The sequence below is a fragment of the Palaemon carinicauda genome, chromosome 44 (genome assembly GCF_036898095.1).
Source record: "Palaemon carinicauda isolate YSFRI2023 chromosome 44, ASM3689809v2, whole genome shotgun sequence".
Taxonomy (NCBI): Eukaryota; Metazoa; Arthropoda; class Malacostraca; order Decapoda; family Palaemonidae; genus Palaemon; species Palaemon carinicauda.
The window spans coordinates 50,040,570-50,054,364 of NC_090768.1; the positions used below are offsets into that span (position 1 = coordinate 50,040,570).

Genomic DNA, 13,795 nt, shown 5'->3' on the forward strand with positions numbered 1-13,795 from the left:
CAAGAGAACCATTTTTGGGCAACAGCACTTTTAAACAGTAGGGGAAGTAGGGTCTTACACAACACTGATTTTTGTCATTTTCTCGTGAGATATCCTTCTATATATATTTCCTCACTTGTATTTGTATATTAATTGATTTATTGTTTTACGTTATTGATGTATTATGACGGATGGAATTAAAGTAATAACTTTTAAAGTTACCGAAACTTTAATTTTACCCTAAACCAATAATGGATTTTCCCCGGAAGGCTGACTTTAATTTTCCCCCTAAATCATCAATGGACTCGCCCACTATAGACGAAATGAATACCCTAAACTACGAACAAAAGACGTTGTAAAATATTAAAAAGAACAAATAAACGGACTCTTTGATCCGATGATATGTCAATTAAAAGGGATATTTAAATTAAATCTATTAATGAGGCTAGATGAAAATACAGTACTTAATCAATCCTATATACTCTTTGATGGAATTAATATATATAATATATATATATATATATATATATATATATATATATATATATATATATATATATATATATATATAGCAGATACCTTAACGTGGTGAAAGGGTTTGTGTATCGCCATGATCAGTAAAACTGTACTAAGTCATGCCCACCCATACTAGGTTGGTTTGCTGTGAGCGAGTAGACTAAAGTCTCCCACCATCACCAATTCGCACTGGTGGTGAAAACTGGCCAAACCCCAGACATGAATAAGGACATGTCTGAGAGCTTTGCCCTACAGTGTACTAGAAACGGCTACATTAGTTGTTGATATATATATATATATATATATATATATATATATATATATATATATATATATATATATATATATATATATATATATATATATATATATATATATATATATATATATATATATATAACACTAACGTCAAATTATCATATCCAACTTTGCGACAAAATCTTTCCTAAAGCCTCTCATTCCAAAGGACGAAGCAATATGAAACTATCGCTCAATTCAGGAGAAAATTACTTACTCGACCGGACGAAATAATATGAGAATATCGTTCAATTCAGAGGAAGAACAGAAAGGGTTCCCAGTCCGAGTGCTTTTAAAGTAACATCATCATCATCATCATCATCATAATAATAATAATAATAATAATAATAATAATAATAATGTCCCTTCAAGTACTGAAGTACGTATAGGCCTACGTATGCAGCCGTTTCCAGTTTACTGCAGGACAAAGGCCTCAGACATGAAATGCCTGGGCTTTGGCCAACTGCAAATAGTTGATGGTGGGAGACTTTGGTCTGATTGCTCATAGCAAACCAACCTAGTATGGGTGGTCATGTCTAGTATAGCTTTGCTGATCATGGCGATACACAAACCCTTTCACCACGTTAAGTTATCTCTGAATTTTGGAGATTTTCACCTTTTCATTTTCAATTTGGAGAATTTTTCATTTCTTTAGAATATAATCTTATAACAAGAGAGAGAGAGAGAGAGAGAGAGAGAGAGAGAGAGAGAGAGAGAGAGAGAGAGAGAGAGAGAGAGAGAGTTGAGAAATCTACCTCGCGACTGCAACTGGCAAACGTTTGCTAATGTTCGATTCGGCTAAGCTTGACTTCATCTTCGTTTCCATAAGCATTAGTAGCAAGTTGTAACAGAATATACATTTCCTTTATTCAAAGAATTTTAAACTAAAAATTAAAAGTTTAAAATGAAGAAGGGATACGAGACGAGGACTATGAGGGAAGTTCGTTAACTCTTTTACGCAGCTCTGGGGAATTCGGACTAGCTGGGTTCGGCTACTCGACAACCCGCCCACGTGAAGAGAAGGTCCGCCATGTTCGTTCGTTGGGATTGCCCCAAGTTCCGTCACCTCCCTATGTTTGATAAGATACTATAAGATAGGATAAACTGTCGAAAGTAGATCACGAGGCTCAATACTACGCAGTACTCTAGAAGTTTTATTCCAGCTGTGACCAAGTTGTGGAATGATCTTCCTAATCGGGTGGTTGAATCAGTAGAACTTCAAAAGTTCAAAGTTGGAGCAAATGCTTTTTTGTTGACCAGGCGGACATGAGTCTTTTTATAGTTTATTTATGACATATTTGTTTTTGATGTTGTTGATAGTTTATTATATGACATGTCTGTTTTGACGTTGTTTCTTATTTTAGAATGATTTATTGTTAATTTGTTCTCTTCATTTATTTATTTCCTTATTTCCTTTCCTCATTGGGCTATTTTTCCCTGTTGGAGCCCCTGGGCTTATAGCATCTTGCTTTTCCAACTAGGGTTATAGCTTGGATAGTAATAATAATAATAATAATAATAATATAAACATATAATCTTTATACAAGTAACTATAAATGCTCAGAATGTTTTGTTATGCCAGAGAGTAGGTAATATCAGACACCTTCCTTGAGCCTAAAGTGTCCCCAAGATTTTAGATTATAAAGTTCACATTATCACCCTACATGGAATATATCTTAAGATCAATTTCAACATTAGAATAGTGTTATCATATATATACTATGAAGAAAGACTCGTGTAAGCGTGTTCAACATAAAAAAAAAAAAAAAAAAACATTCACTACAAGTTTGAACTTCTTATATTCCACGCTGAGTTCTTTATCAGAATTAAGTAAAAGACAGTATTGCCTTCATTTATTTCCAATAATAATAATAATAATAATAATAATAATAATAATAATAATAATAATAATAATAATAATAATAATAATAGGCTCAGGTTGAGATATAGAAATATAATTCAATGTAAGGTAAGAATTTTTCTTTAATTAGAAATACTTTTTGGCCTTTTCTTGTAAACATTGCTTATATATTTTTCATTGGCATTTTCGTTTATTATAAAGCCTCATATATGGCCAAGGCATATAATGAGAATTGCAGACAATAGATGGACATTAAGACTAAATGAAAGAAAGACATACTTCATAATCTTTTCTCTACGTAGAGTTCCGGATAACATTAGGGTTGCTCTAGGAAATCACACTCTGGATCAGAAGTCCAGTGGTAAATTTTTAGGGATAATTCTTGATAATAAACTAACTTTCTGTGAGCATGTAAATATGACAGTTAATAAAATTGCCAAAGCAATGGGTATCATATATAGATTAAAAGAGTATTTCCCCTTATATATTATAAAACAATTGTATCACTCGTTAGTATCTCCTCACCTAAATTACTGCATTACGGCGTGGGGGAGTAGTAGTAGAAATGTCTTGCAACCATTAATTGTAATTCAAAAAGGAATGGTAAAAATCATAAGCTCCAGTGATTACTTAGCTCATACATCGCCACTTTTCCGGTCTCTCTCGATATTGAAACTGGAAGACACTTATAAGCTCTCCTTAAAACAAATTTCCAGATTTAAGACGAAAATTAATTCAGGAATAATCAGTTCATCCATATGGAACAAGAAATTCGAACTTAACTCTTCCTTTCATAACACTCAAATATGAACCCAGTTTGAAGTCTCTGTGACAACGATGTCCAAACTTATGGCTGATTACGTGAATTGGACATTTTGCTCGTCGCAGACAAACAAACATACACATACAAACACACAAACAGAGGGAAACTTCGTTGGCGATGGTAAATAAAGTATTCCTCACTTAAATAATTCGGTTATTACCAAAATCAAATAACTAAACCTTTAAGCCTTTATCTAAAATACAAATGTTGATTGTCCACCTGAATATATCAATTTGGTACATCCATGTGCTCAAAACGAAATCTAAATAATTAAATTACACAAGACACAAGACAGTGACTTTTATAAACATGCTAAAAACGGCTGTATATAAAATTATATATATATATATATATATATATATATATATATATATATATATATATGTATATATATATATATATATATATATATATATACAGTATATATATATATATATATATATATATATATATATATATATATATATATATATATATACATTATATGTATATATTATATATATGTATATATACACACATGAATATACATATACATACATACATACATACATACATACATACACACACACACACACACATATATATATATATATATATATATATATATATATATATATATATACATATATACATATATATATATATATATATATATATATATATATATATATATATATATATATATATATGTATCCCAGAACAAATTCTATACTAAAGGGTATTATTGGGTTATTTGAAGTATTGAAAATGACGAGCGTTAATGATAAAATTAATATATACATATATACATATACATATATATATATATATATATATATATATATATATATATATATATATATATATATATATATATATATATATATATATATATTGAGTGGGGAAACCTTAACGTGGTTAAAGGGTTTAGGTACCGCCATGATCAGCAAAGCTGTACTAGTAAGGGACACCCATACTAGGTTGGTATGCTGTGAGCAATCAGACAAAAAACCACACTGACCAACCTGGTGATGAAAACTAGCCAAACCCCAGACACGAATGAAGACACGTCTGAGGCCTTTGTCCTGCACTGGACTAGAAACAAAAACAAAAACTAGCCAAACCCCAGACACGAATGAAGACATGTCTGAGGCCTTTGTCCTGCATTGGACTAGAAACAGCTGTTTCTAGTCCAGTGCAGGACAAAGGCCTCAGACGTGTCTTCATTCGTGTCTGGGGTTTGGCTAGTTTTCATCACCACGCTGGCCAACTGCGGATTTGTGATGGTGGGAGATTTTAGTCTGATCGCTCACAGCAAACCTACCTAGTATGGGTAGCCCTGACTAGTACAGCTTTGCAGATCATTGCGATACACAAAGTCTTTCACCACGTTAGGGTATGACTACTTACAGAAAGAATGGATATATATATATATATATATATATATATATATATATATATATATATATATATATATATTATATTATATTATATAACCGGGAAGACTGTCAAGTAATGCCTACAGTGCATTGCGTGAGGTGTACTGAATGCACTATTCTCCATGAAGTAAATCAAGGGATTTTGGAGCTAAGTAAAAACAATAGTAATATCGCTCATATCAAAATAAATTTCCAAAATTTAAATTATGTTAGATCAAGTCATTATCATTTTGAAAAATTCTCAAAATACGAGTGAATAAAATGTATAATGATAATAAACACAACAACAACAACAACAATAAATGCAGCTATTTCTAGTCCACTGCAGGACAAAGGCCTCAGACATGTCGTTATTCCATTATTCATGTCTGTGGTTTGGCCATTTTCATCACCAAACTGGCCACTGCGGATTGGTGATGGTGGGAAACTTTAGTCTGATCGCTCACAGCAAACCAACCTAGTATGGGTAGCCCTGACAAGCACAGCTTGCTGATCATGGCGATACACAAACCCTTTCATTACGTTAAGGTATCACAACAACAATACACACACACACACACACACACACACACACACACACACACACACACATATATATATATATATATATATATATATATATATATATATATATATATATATATATATATATAATCTAATTAAGTATGGTTACATTAACCTTTTTAAAACAATGGATAAAGACCTTCAAAATTGATGTTTTATTATATAATTAATTTCAATGGAGAGATTAACTTCATTACATTGTATTTTGCTCGTAATTCTTCAAAAATTTATTATTATCAATACCAATATTATCATTAAATGAATACGATTTTCCCTAGAGTACTTCAGCAATTCCTTGATTATGAGTCTTGTCCCAAGAATCGGCATAATGCATGCGCACACGCACGCATACACATATATAACACACATACACACACATACACACACACACACATATATATATATATATATATATATATATATATATATATATATATATATATATATATATATATATATATATATATATATATACTGTATATGTGTGTGTGTGTCCTGTTATTCTTTACGACTATCTATTGAATGTAATTATCGTTATATATATATATATATATATATATATATATATATATATATATATATATGTATATATATATATATATATATATATATATATATATATATATATATATAGAGAGAGAGAGAGAGAGAGAGAGAGAGAGAGAGAGAGAGAGAGAGAGAGAGAGAGAGAGAGAGAGAGAGAGAGAGAGAGACTAGTTGCTGACTGTATCATTTGAAGGTAAATAATCCCTCAAGTCAAATTAAATACTGACAAAACACGACTTGTCATTACTTAAATAGATCACGTGTAGCAGAAGCGAGACTGAATAATAAAGGAATGAGGACACAAGATAAATTTAAATAACCGTCACAGACACACACACACACACACACAGGCATTATAATTCTTACTACTTTCCCCCCTCTTTGACCAATATTTATCATTGTTTCTTCTTATACCCCATCTTTCAATCCCTATCTTTTCCTGTTTCCCAATTCTTTCGCTTGAGCTCAGCCGTGGAAGTAGTGGCTCACTTTTTCCCACGGTCTGAGGGGAGGGGGGAGGAAAAGGCCACCTGTCAATCAGCTAGTTTGGGCGTTAATTAAATTACTGCTGTTGCAAAAGAATTGGGATACGGGAAAAGATGGGGGAATGAAAGAAGAGGAAAAAGAAGCAAGGATAAATACCAAACGAATGGAGAGGAAAGGAGTAAGAACTGATTGCCTTTACGTACATATCTATCTCGTAAATAAACCTCACTTTTTGCGGTTAAAAAGTCGATAGAAAAAGTCAGATATGTCAATTTAAAAAGATATTAAAATGATCTTCATAGTCTAGTAATTTACATCGTATTGAAAAACCTCCATGTCTGGAAATGTCCAAGAATAATAGTGTATGTGCGTGTGTCTGTCTGTGATGATTATCTAAATTCGTCTTGTGTCCTCATTCCCTCATTATTCATTATTGCTTCTGCTACAACTGATCAGTTTAAGTAATGACAAGTCATGTTATGTCAGTACTCAATTCGTTTTAAGGAATTATTTACCTTTAGATAATACAGTCAGCAGCTACTCTCTCTCTCTCTCTCTCTCTCTCTCTCTCTCTCTCCTCTCTCTCCTCTCTCTCTCTCTCTCCTCTCTCTCTCTGTATATATATATATATATATATATATATATATATATATATATATATATATATATATATTTACTGTATATATATTAACATATATATATAAATATATGCACATATATATATAAATATATTTACTGTATATATATTAACATATATATACAATTATACATATATATATGTATATATATATATATATATATATATATATATATATATATATATATATATATATATTTAAAACGAAAATGAAATTTAATAGATACGCATAAAGAATAACCGAATGGGTCCCTAGTTTTCGCAAAACCAGCAGGGAAAGGAAGAGAAGACGATGGATTGACGAACTAAGGGAATTAGCAAGCATAAACTGACATAGAAAGACCATAAACAGACGCGAATGGATAAAAAAGTCTGGGGCCTTTGTTCTGCAGTGGAATAGTAAAGTCTGATATATATATATATATATATATATATATATATATATATATATATATATATATATATATATATATATATATATATATATATATATATATACAGAGAGAGAGAGAGAGAGAGAGAGAGAGAGAGAGAGAGATGAACGTTTTTTTCTGCGAATAAAGGGAAATGAAATATGAGAAGAATACTCTCTCTCTCTCTCTCTCTCTCTCTCTCTCTCTCTCTCTCTCTCTCTCTCTCTCTCTCTCTCTCTCTCTCTCTCTCTCATTTACACCGGCCAGTAGGATAGGAAAGTATTTCTATAAATGGAGTGAAAAAGAACAAAATCGTCATCAGCGTAAAATTTCTCCCGTTTTCCGCCTATGAAGACATTTCGAAGACTTCTTCAAAGAGAGAGAGAGAGAGAGAGAGAGAGAGAGAGAGATTTGGGATTCCTTATTCTTCCGATTATTTCCTCAACTGTTAACCCGAATACAAAGGAAATTTATACATTCCGGGAATGATCGAAGATGAAATAAGAACGCTTCCAGAATGGTCTTCAGGGGCTTCCAGAATGGTCTTCAGGGGGTGAGATTTGCCTCAGAAGCGTCTTAGCTGATAAATGTTACGATTCGCACAGAAAGAAAATTATGAATAAATCTTTCCTTTTGTTATGGTTTTTTAATTCCTTTCTGTATTTCTTTATCTTCTGGATTCTCGGTCGTTCTATTCGTTTATGTATGCATGTATGTATGTATGTATGTATGTATGTATGTATGTATGTATGTATATAAGAAAGTTATTATCCACTATTGTCTCTCTCTCTCTCTCTCTCTCTCTCTCTCTCTCTCTCTCTCTCTCTAACCTTCATACCTGAAGACATTTGGACTTCATTCCTCAACTCACTTTTTTTTTTTAAACTAATGCTGAATTCAGGAAAGGTTTCGGTAATCATGAATATGGTTTCCCAAGTTTTCAAAGCTTTTATCGAGAAATTCGAAATGGAGGCAATGAAAAACGCAGTAAGAATGCTACTTAACGGAGGATGGCAATGGCGATCAGCTCTGGAGGAAGAGCTGAACTTGTGCGACGCGGCGCGTCGGAACCTGCAGGATTACAGGACCCAAAACGGGATGTGGCGGCGTCTGCATTCTGCCCTTGGGTACATCGGTTTATCAAACCTGGTCAGGTACGAGGAACCGAACTTGTCACCCTGCGACGGAACTCTGGTGGGCCTGGCGAGGGACATTGTCGGCGGCGAAGCAGCGGAGAAGGATGAGATTCTCCGTTTGGTCGACCAACATGTCCTTTGGCCGAAGATGGCCTTCCTCTTGGGCACAGCTGCCTTTGGCACTGCTGCCGTTGGAGCATTTTTCTTTTTCAGGTACCTGTGTGGAAGAAACGGAAAAGAAGGAGAGACTGTAAGAGATGAAGAGCTTTTGCAGAATCTTTTCCAGGAAATCCGAGAAACTACCCAGGAAGAGGGTGAATTTCTTCCAGCTGAAGGAGTGTTCCAGGAAGAGCTGGAAGATGGTAAATTTCTTCCAGCTGAAGGAGTGTTCCAGGAAGAGCTGGAAGATGGTGAATTTCTTCCAGCTGAAGGAGTGTTCCAGGAAGAGCTGGAAGATGGTGAATTTCTTCCAGCTGAGGGAGTGTTCCCAGAAGAGCTGGAGGAGGGTGAATTTCTTCCAGCTGAGGGAGTGTTCCCCAAAAAGCTGGAAGATGGTGAATTTCTTCCAGCTGAAGGATTGTTCCCCGAAGAGCTGGAAGATGGTGAATTTCTTCCAGCTGAAGGAGCTTTCCAGGATGAACTGGAAGATGAAATCGATCTTCCTGCTGAAGAAGAGGTCGAGGAAGAACTGGAAGATGAAATCGATCTTCCTGCTGAACAAGAGGTCGAGGATGAACTGGAAGATGAAATCGATGTTCCTGCTGAACAAGAGGTCGAGGATGAACTGGAAGATGAAATCGATGTTCCTGCTGAACAAGAGGTCGAGGATGAACTGGAAGATGAAATCGATGTTCCTGCTGAAGAAGAGGTCGAGGAAGAACTGGAAGATGAAATCGATCTTCCTGCTGAAGAAGAGGTCGAGGATGAACTGGAAGATGAAATCGATCTTCCTGCTGAAGAAGAGGTCGAGGAAGAACTGGAAGATGAAATCGATGTTCCTGCTGAAGAAGAGGTCGAGGATGAACTGGAAGATGAAATCGATGTTCCTGCTGAACAAGAGGTCGAGGAAGAACTGGAAGATGAAATCGATCTTCCTGCTGAAGAAGAGGTCGAGGATGAACTGGAAGATGAAATCGATGTTCCTGCTGAAGAAGAGGTCGAGGATGAACTGGAAGATGAAATCGATGTTCCTGCTGAACAAGAGGTCGAGGATGAACTGGAAGATGAAATCGATCTTCCTGCTGAAGAAGAGGTCGAGGATGAACTGGAAGATGAAATCGATCTTCCTGCTGAACAAGAGGTCGAGGATGAACTGGAAGATGAAATCGATCTTCCTGTTGAAGAAGAGGTCGAGGAAGAACTGGAAGATGAAATCGATGTTCCTGCTGAAGAAGAGGTCGAGGATGAACTGGAAGATGGAATCGATCTTCCTGCTGAAGAAGAGGTCGAGGATGAACTGGAAGATGAAATCGATCTTCCTGCTGAAGAAGAGGTCGAGGATGAACTGGAAGATGAAATCGATGTTCCTGCTGAACAAGAGGTCGAGGAAGAACTGGAAGATGAAATCGATGTTCCTGCTGAACAAGAGGTCGAGGAAGAACTGGAAGATGAAATCGATCTTCCTGCTGAAGAAGAGGTCGAGGATGAACTGGAAGATGAAATCGATCTTCCTGTTGAACAAGAGGTCGAGGATGAACTGGAAGATGAAATCGATCTTCCAGCTGAAGAAGAGGTCGAGGAAGAACTGGAAGATGAAATCGATCTTCCTGCTGAAGAAGAGGTCGAGGAAGAACTGGAAGATGAAATCGATCTTCCTGTTGAACAAGAGGTCGAGGATGAACTGGAAGATGAAATCGATCTTCCTGTTGAAGAAGAGGTCGAGGAAGAACTGGAAGATGAAATCGATCTTCCTGTTGAACAAGAGGTCGAGGATGAACTGGAAGATGAAATCCATCTTCCTGTTGAAGAAGAGGTCGAGGATGAACTGGAAGATGAAATCGATCTTCCTGCTGAAGAAGTTCAGGATGATGAAAAGGAATCATCATCATCATATCCTCACACGCCTCTTGAAAACAAGAGAGCAAAACGCAAGGTGACGTTCTCCCAAGGAAGAAGACCAGCTAGCAGATGCGGACCTCTCCGCCGTGTTGGAGGCAAACAGTTCTCCTTCTTCTGCCGGGGAGATGTGGATTTGGGGACAATAATCGGGAAAGGTGGTAAATTTGCGAAGATGGCCAAGAGGCACCATGGAGTCCGCATGGTCGCTGTTAACGATGGTTCGGGAGAGGTTTGTCTTACGGGACCTAAGCGATATGTTGAAAAGGTTTACAAAGAAATCTTATTCAGAGTTGATAGGGATTTTAATCTCGACGAACTAACTCAAGTCTCTAAAGGGCTGTTTCAGGTGGGCGCAGAAGATTTCGTGATGCTAGTCGATAAGGAATTCCGGGATATCCTATGTGGACCACAAGACATAACCCTTAAAAGGTTGTTCAGAGAACTAAATGTGGCTATTTACATCCCGGACAAATACGATGAGCGCGACTACATCACTATCAGTGGCCCCCTGCAAAATGCCCTGAGAGCTGAGAAAAGAATAAGAGAACTGATTGACGAAGTCGAGGACTTTCCAAGGGATCAATACATACAACTAATGAGTTTGGATTGTTATGGATTCCACCTTCCAATCCCAAGCCGAGGTTTTCTTCTAGCCCGAAGAGGACATATGGTTGAGGAAGTAAAGTACCTCTATGATGTTCAAGTGATTCTTCCCAAATCTCATGAAAAAAGAGAAATTGGATATCTATGTGGCGAACTGGATCAAGTGGTTAAAGCGTTTAAACATGTCCAGGTCGCCCTTGAAAAGGTCAGAGTGACCGAGGAAGAGGTCACAATGGAAGGATTGCACAGAGTAGCGGCAGGAAAGTATCACTTCGATGTCGATCCTCAACACAAAGGACTCCTGGTTGGACCAGGTGGAGAGAATCTGAAGAGATTAGAAAACCAATACAATGTTTCCATCATCATCCATAAGAAAACTGATGGATTTGTTACATTGCACGGACAACCCGAAGACGTCAAGGACGCTTGTGAAGATATTAACAAAACCATGAAGCCCAAATTCCAAAGGGGCTATGGCAGAACAGAAGAGCGAGAGAGGAAGGTTTTCCCTGAGAAGGAAATCTTCCGAGGACTAACTAAGGTCGGCGATCGAATTTACAGAACAGTCCTCAACAGAGAGGAACGAGCGATGGTCATCGGGAGAGGAGGAGAAAATATCAGGAGGCTGATGACCGAACATCAAATCCACTTCCAAGGCCCCAAGATGGACGATGACTCCAATCATTGTACAATCCGAGGATGTGAAGAGGATGCGATCGCCTTCTATAATGATGTCCTTGATATCATCAGGAATAAAGGACACAGGAATAGGCAAGGACAACAAGAGGGCATCAAGGATGCCTCTCCTAGGAACTACGGCAAAACAGAAGAGCGAGAGAGAAAATATTTCCCTGAGGAAGAAATCTTCGATGGTCTAACAAAGATTGGAGATAGACTCTACAAAATAGTCTTGAACAGAGACGAACGAGCGATGGTCATCGGTAGAGGAGGTGAGAACATCAAACAACTGATCGCTGATCACAAAGTCCGCTTCCAGGGACCAAAGATGAACGAGGACTCTAACGATTGTACGATCCGTGGAGAAGCTGACGACGTGATTAATTTCTATAATGATGTTATTGAACTCATCAAGAATAAAGGAAAGATGAACGCGCGGAGATTCGATGGAAAAGGACAGGACGAGTGTGGTCGGAGACAAGCTGGAGCGACATTAGGAGATTTTCTACTTTACTAAATCTAAGGTGGATTAAATAGATCCTGGATTAAATCCCCCATCAAAAAAGTAGAAAAATGAAAGTTAAATAACTTAGTGAAACAAAAGTTTGTGTGAAGAATAAGTATTAGTGTAATTTTGTGGAAAAAAATATATAAAAACATAAAAAAGTACAAAAATAGAAAATAGAAAAAAAAAAATTCTGGAGGAAAAGTTTTTGTGAAGAGCAAATGTTCGTGTTAAGTTTTATTGGAACACAAAATTATAGAAAAAAAAAATTCTCATAGTGGATTAATCTTCTTTGATGAGAAATTATAGTTTAGTTTTAGAAACATGGAATTACCTTTCCATTTAGTTATGGTAGATATCGACTCAGAGAATACTTGGACTGAATACTCATCTTATAAACTAAATTGGACAACCTAGAGGATTAGTTCAGCAAAAAAAAAGAAGCCTGGCTAATTCTAGTATGCTATGTACCTTGATGCAGGTGTACAGGGCCTCTGTCAAGTGTACAAATGGTCGGATATCTAGATCTATTCTTTCGGATACCAACCTTCGGGTAGTTCTGGGGGAATAATCTAGAAGACCGGCTCTGCAGAGGGAAGAAGCTGGGATTCTTTTATTATGCAGACTAGTTCTTATAGGTTGAGCCAAATCAGTTTTCCTGGGTAAAATGCTACATTTTACAAAGAAGAGGATCTTCGGATTTTGGATTGATCCCTGATAGTTAAGTAAAAGATATCTCTGCGTTAGATGTCTGGCTTCATACTGCTTAGATTGGATGCTTGGCTTAATTGCCTGGCTGATGAGGCTTGGCTTGAGTGTCTGGCTTCATGCTTCTTGGATTGAACGCTTGGCTTAATTGCCGGCTGATGAGGCTTGGCTTAAGTGCCTGGCTTCGTGCTGCTTTGGATTGAGCCGCTTGGCTTAATTGCCCGGCGGATGAGGCTAGGCTTAAGTGCCTGGCTTCGTGCTGCTTTGGATTGAGCCGCTTGGCTTAATTGCCCGGCTGATGAGGCTTGGCTTAAGTGCCTGGCTTCGTGCTGCTTTGGATTGAACCGCTTGGCTTAATTGCCCGGCTGATGAGGCTTGGCTTAAGTGCCTGGCTTCGTGCTGCTTTGGATTGAACCGCTTGGCTTAATTGCCCGGCTGATGAGGCTTGGCTTAAGTGCCTGGCTTCGTGCTGCTTTGGATTGAACCGCTTGGCTTAATTGCCCGGCTGATGAGGCTTGGCTTAAGTGCCTGGCTTCGTGCTGCTTTAGATTGAACCGCTTGGCTTAA

General features: G+C 36.8%; 1 protein-coding gene across 1 annotated transcript; it reads left to right on the forward strand.

Moving 5' to 3' along the window:
* Positions 1-8,025: 8,025 nt before the first annotated feature.
* Positions 8,026-12,532, forward strand: LOC137634413 (uncharacterized). The gene is made up of 3 exons (XM_068366808.1): positions 8,026-8,093; positions 8,890-8,990; positions 10,599-12,532. The coding sequence occupies exons 1-3, from the start codon at positions 8,026-8,028 to the stop codon at positions 12,530-12,532; spliced, it is 2,103 nt and encodes a 700-aa protein (XP_068222909.1).
* The last annotated feature ends 1,263 nt before the right edge of the window (positions 12,533-13,795 follow it).

What these genes read in the sequence shown, in the direction of transcription:
- LOC137634413 (XM_068366808.1), top strand. Translation starts at nt 8,026, where the DNA reads ATGATCGAAGATGAAATAAGAACGCTTCCAGAATGGTCTTCAGGGGCT. An exon ending in TCCAGAATGGTCTTCAGGGG is followed by an intron (nt 8,094 to 8,889) that starts GTGAGATTTGCC and finishes TTTCTTTTTCAG; the next exon opens with GTACCTGTGTGGAAGAAACG. An exon ending in AGAAACTACCCAGGAAGAGG is followed by an intron (nt 8,991 to 10,598) that starts GTGAATTTCTTC and finishes CTGTTGAACAAG; the next exon opens with AGGTCGAGGATGAACTGGAA.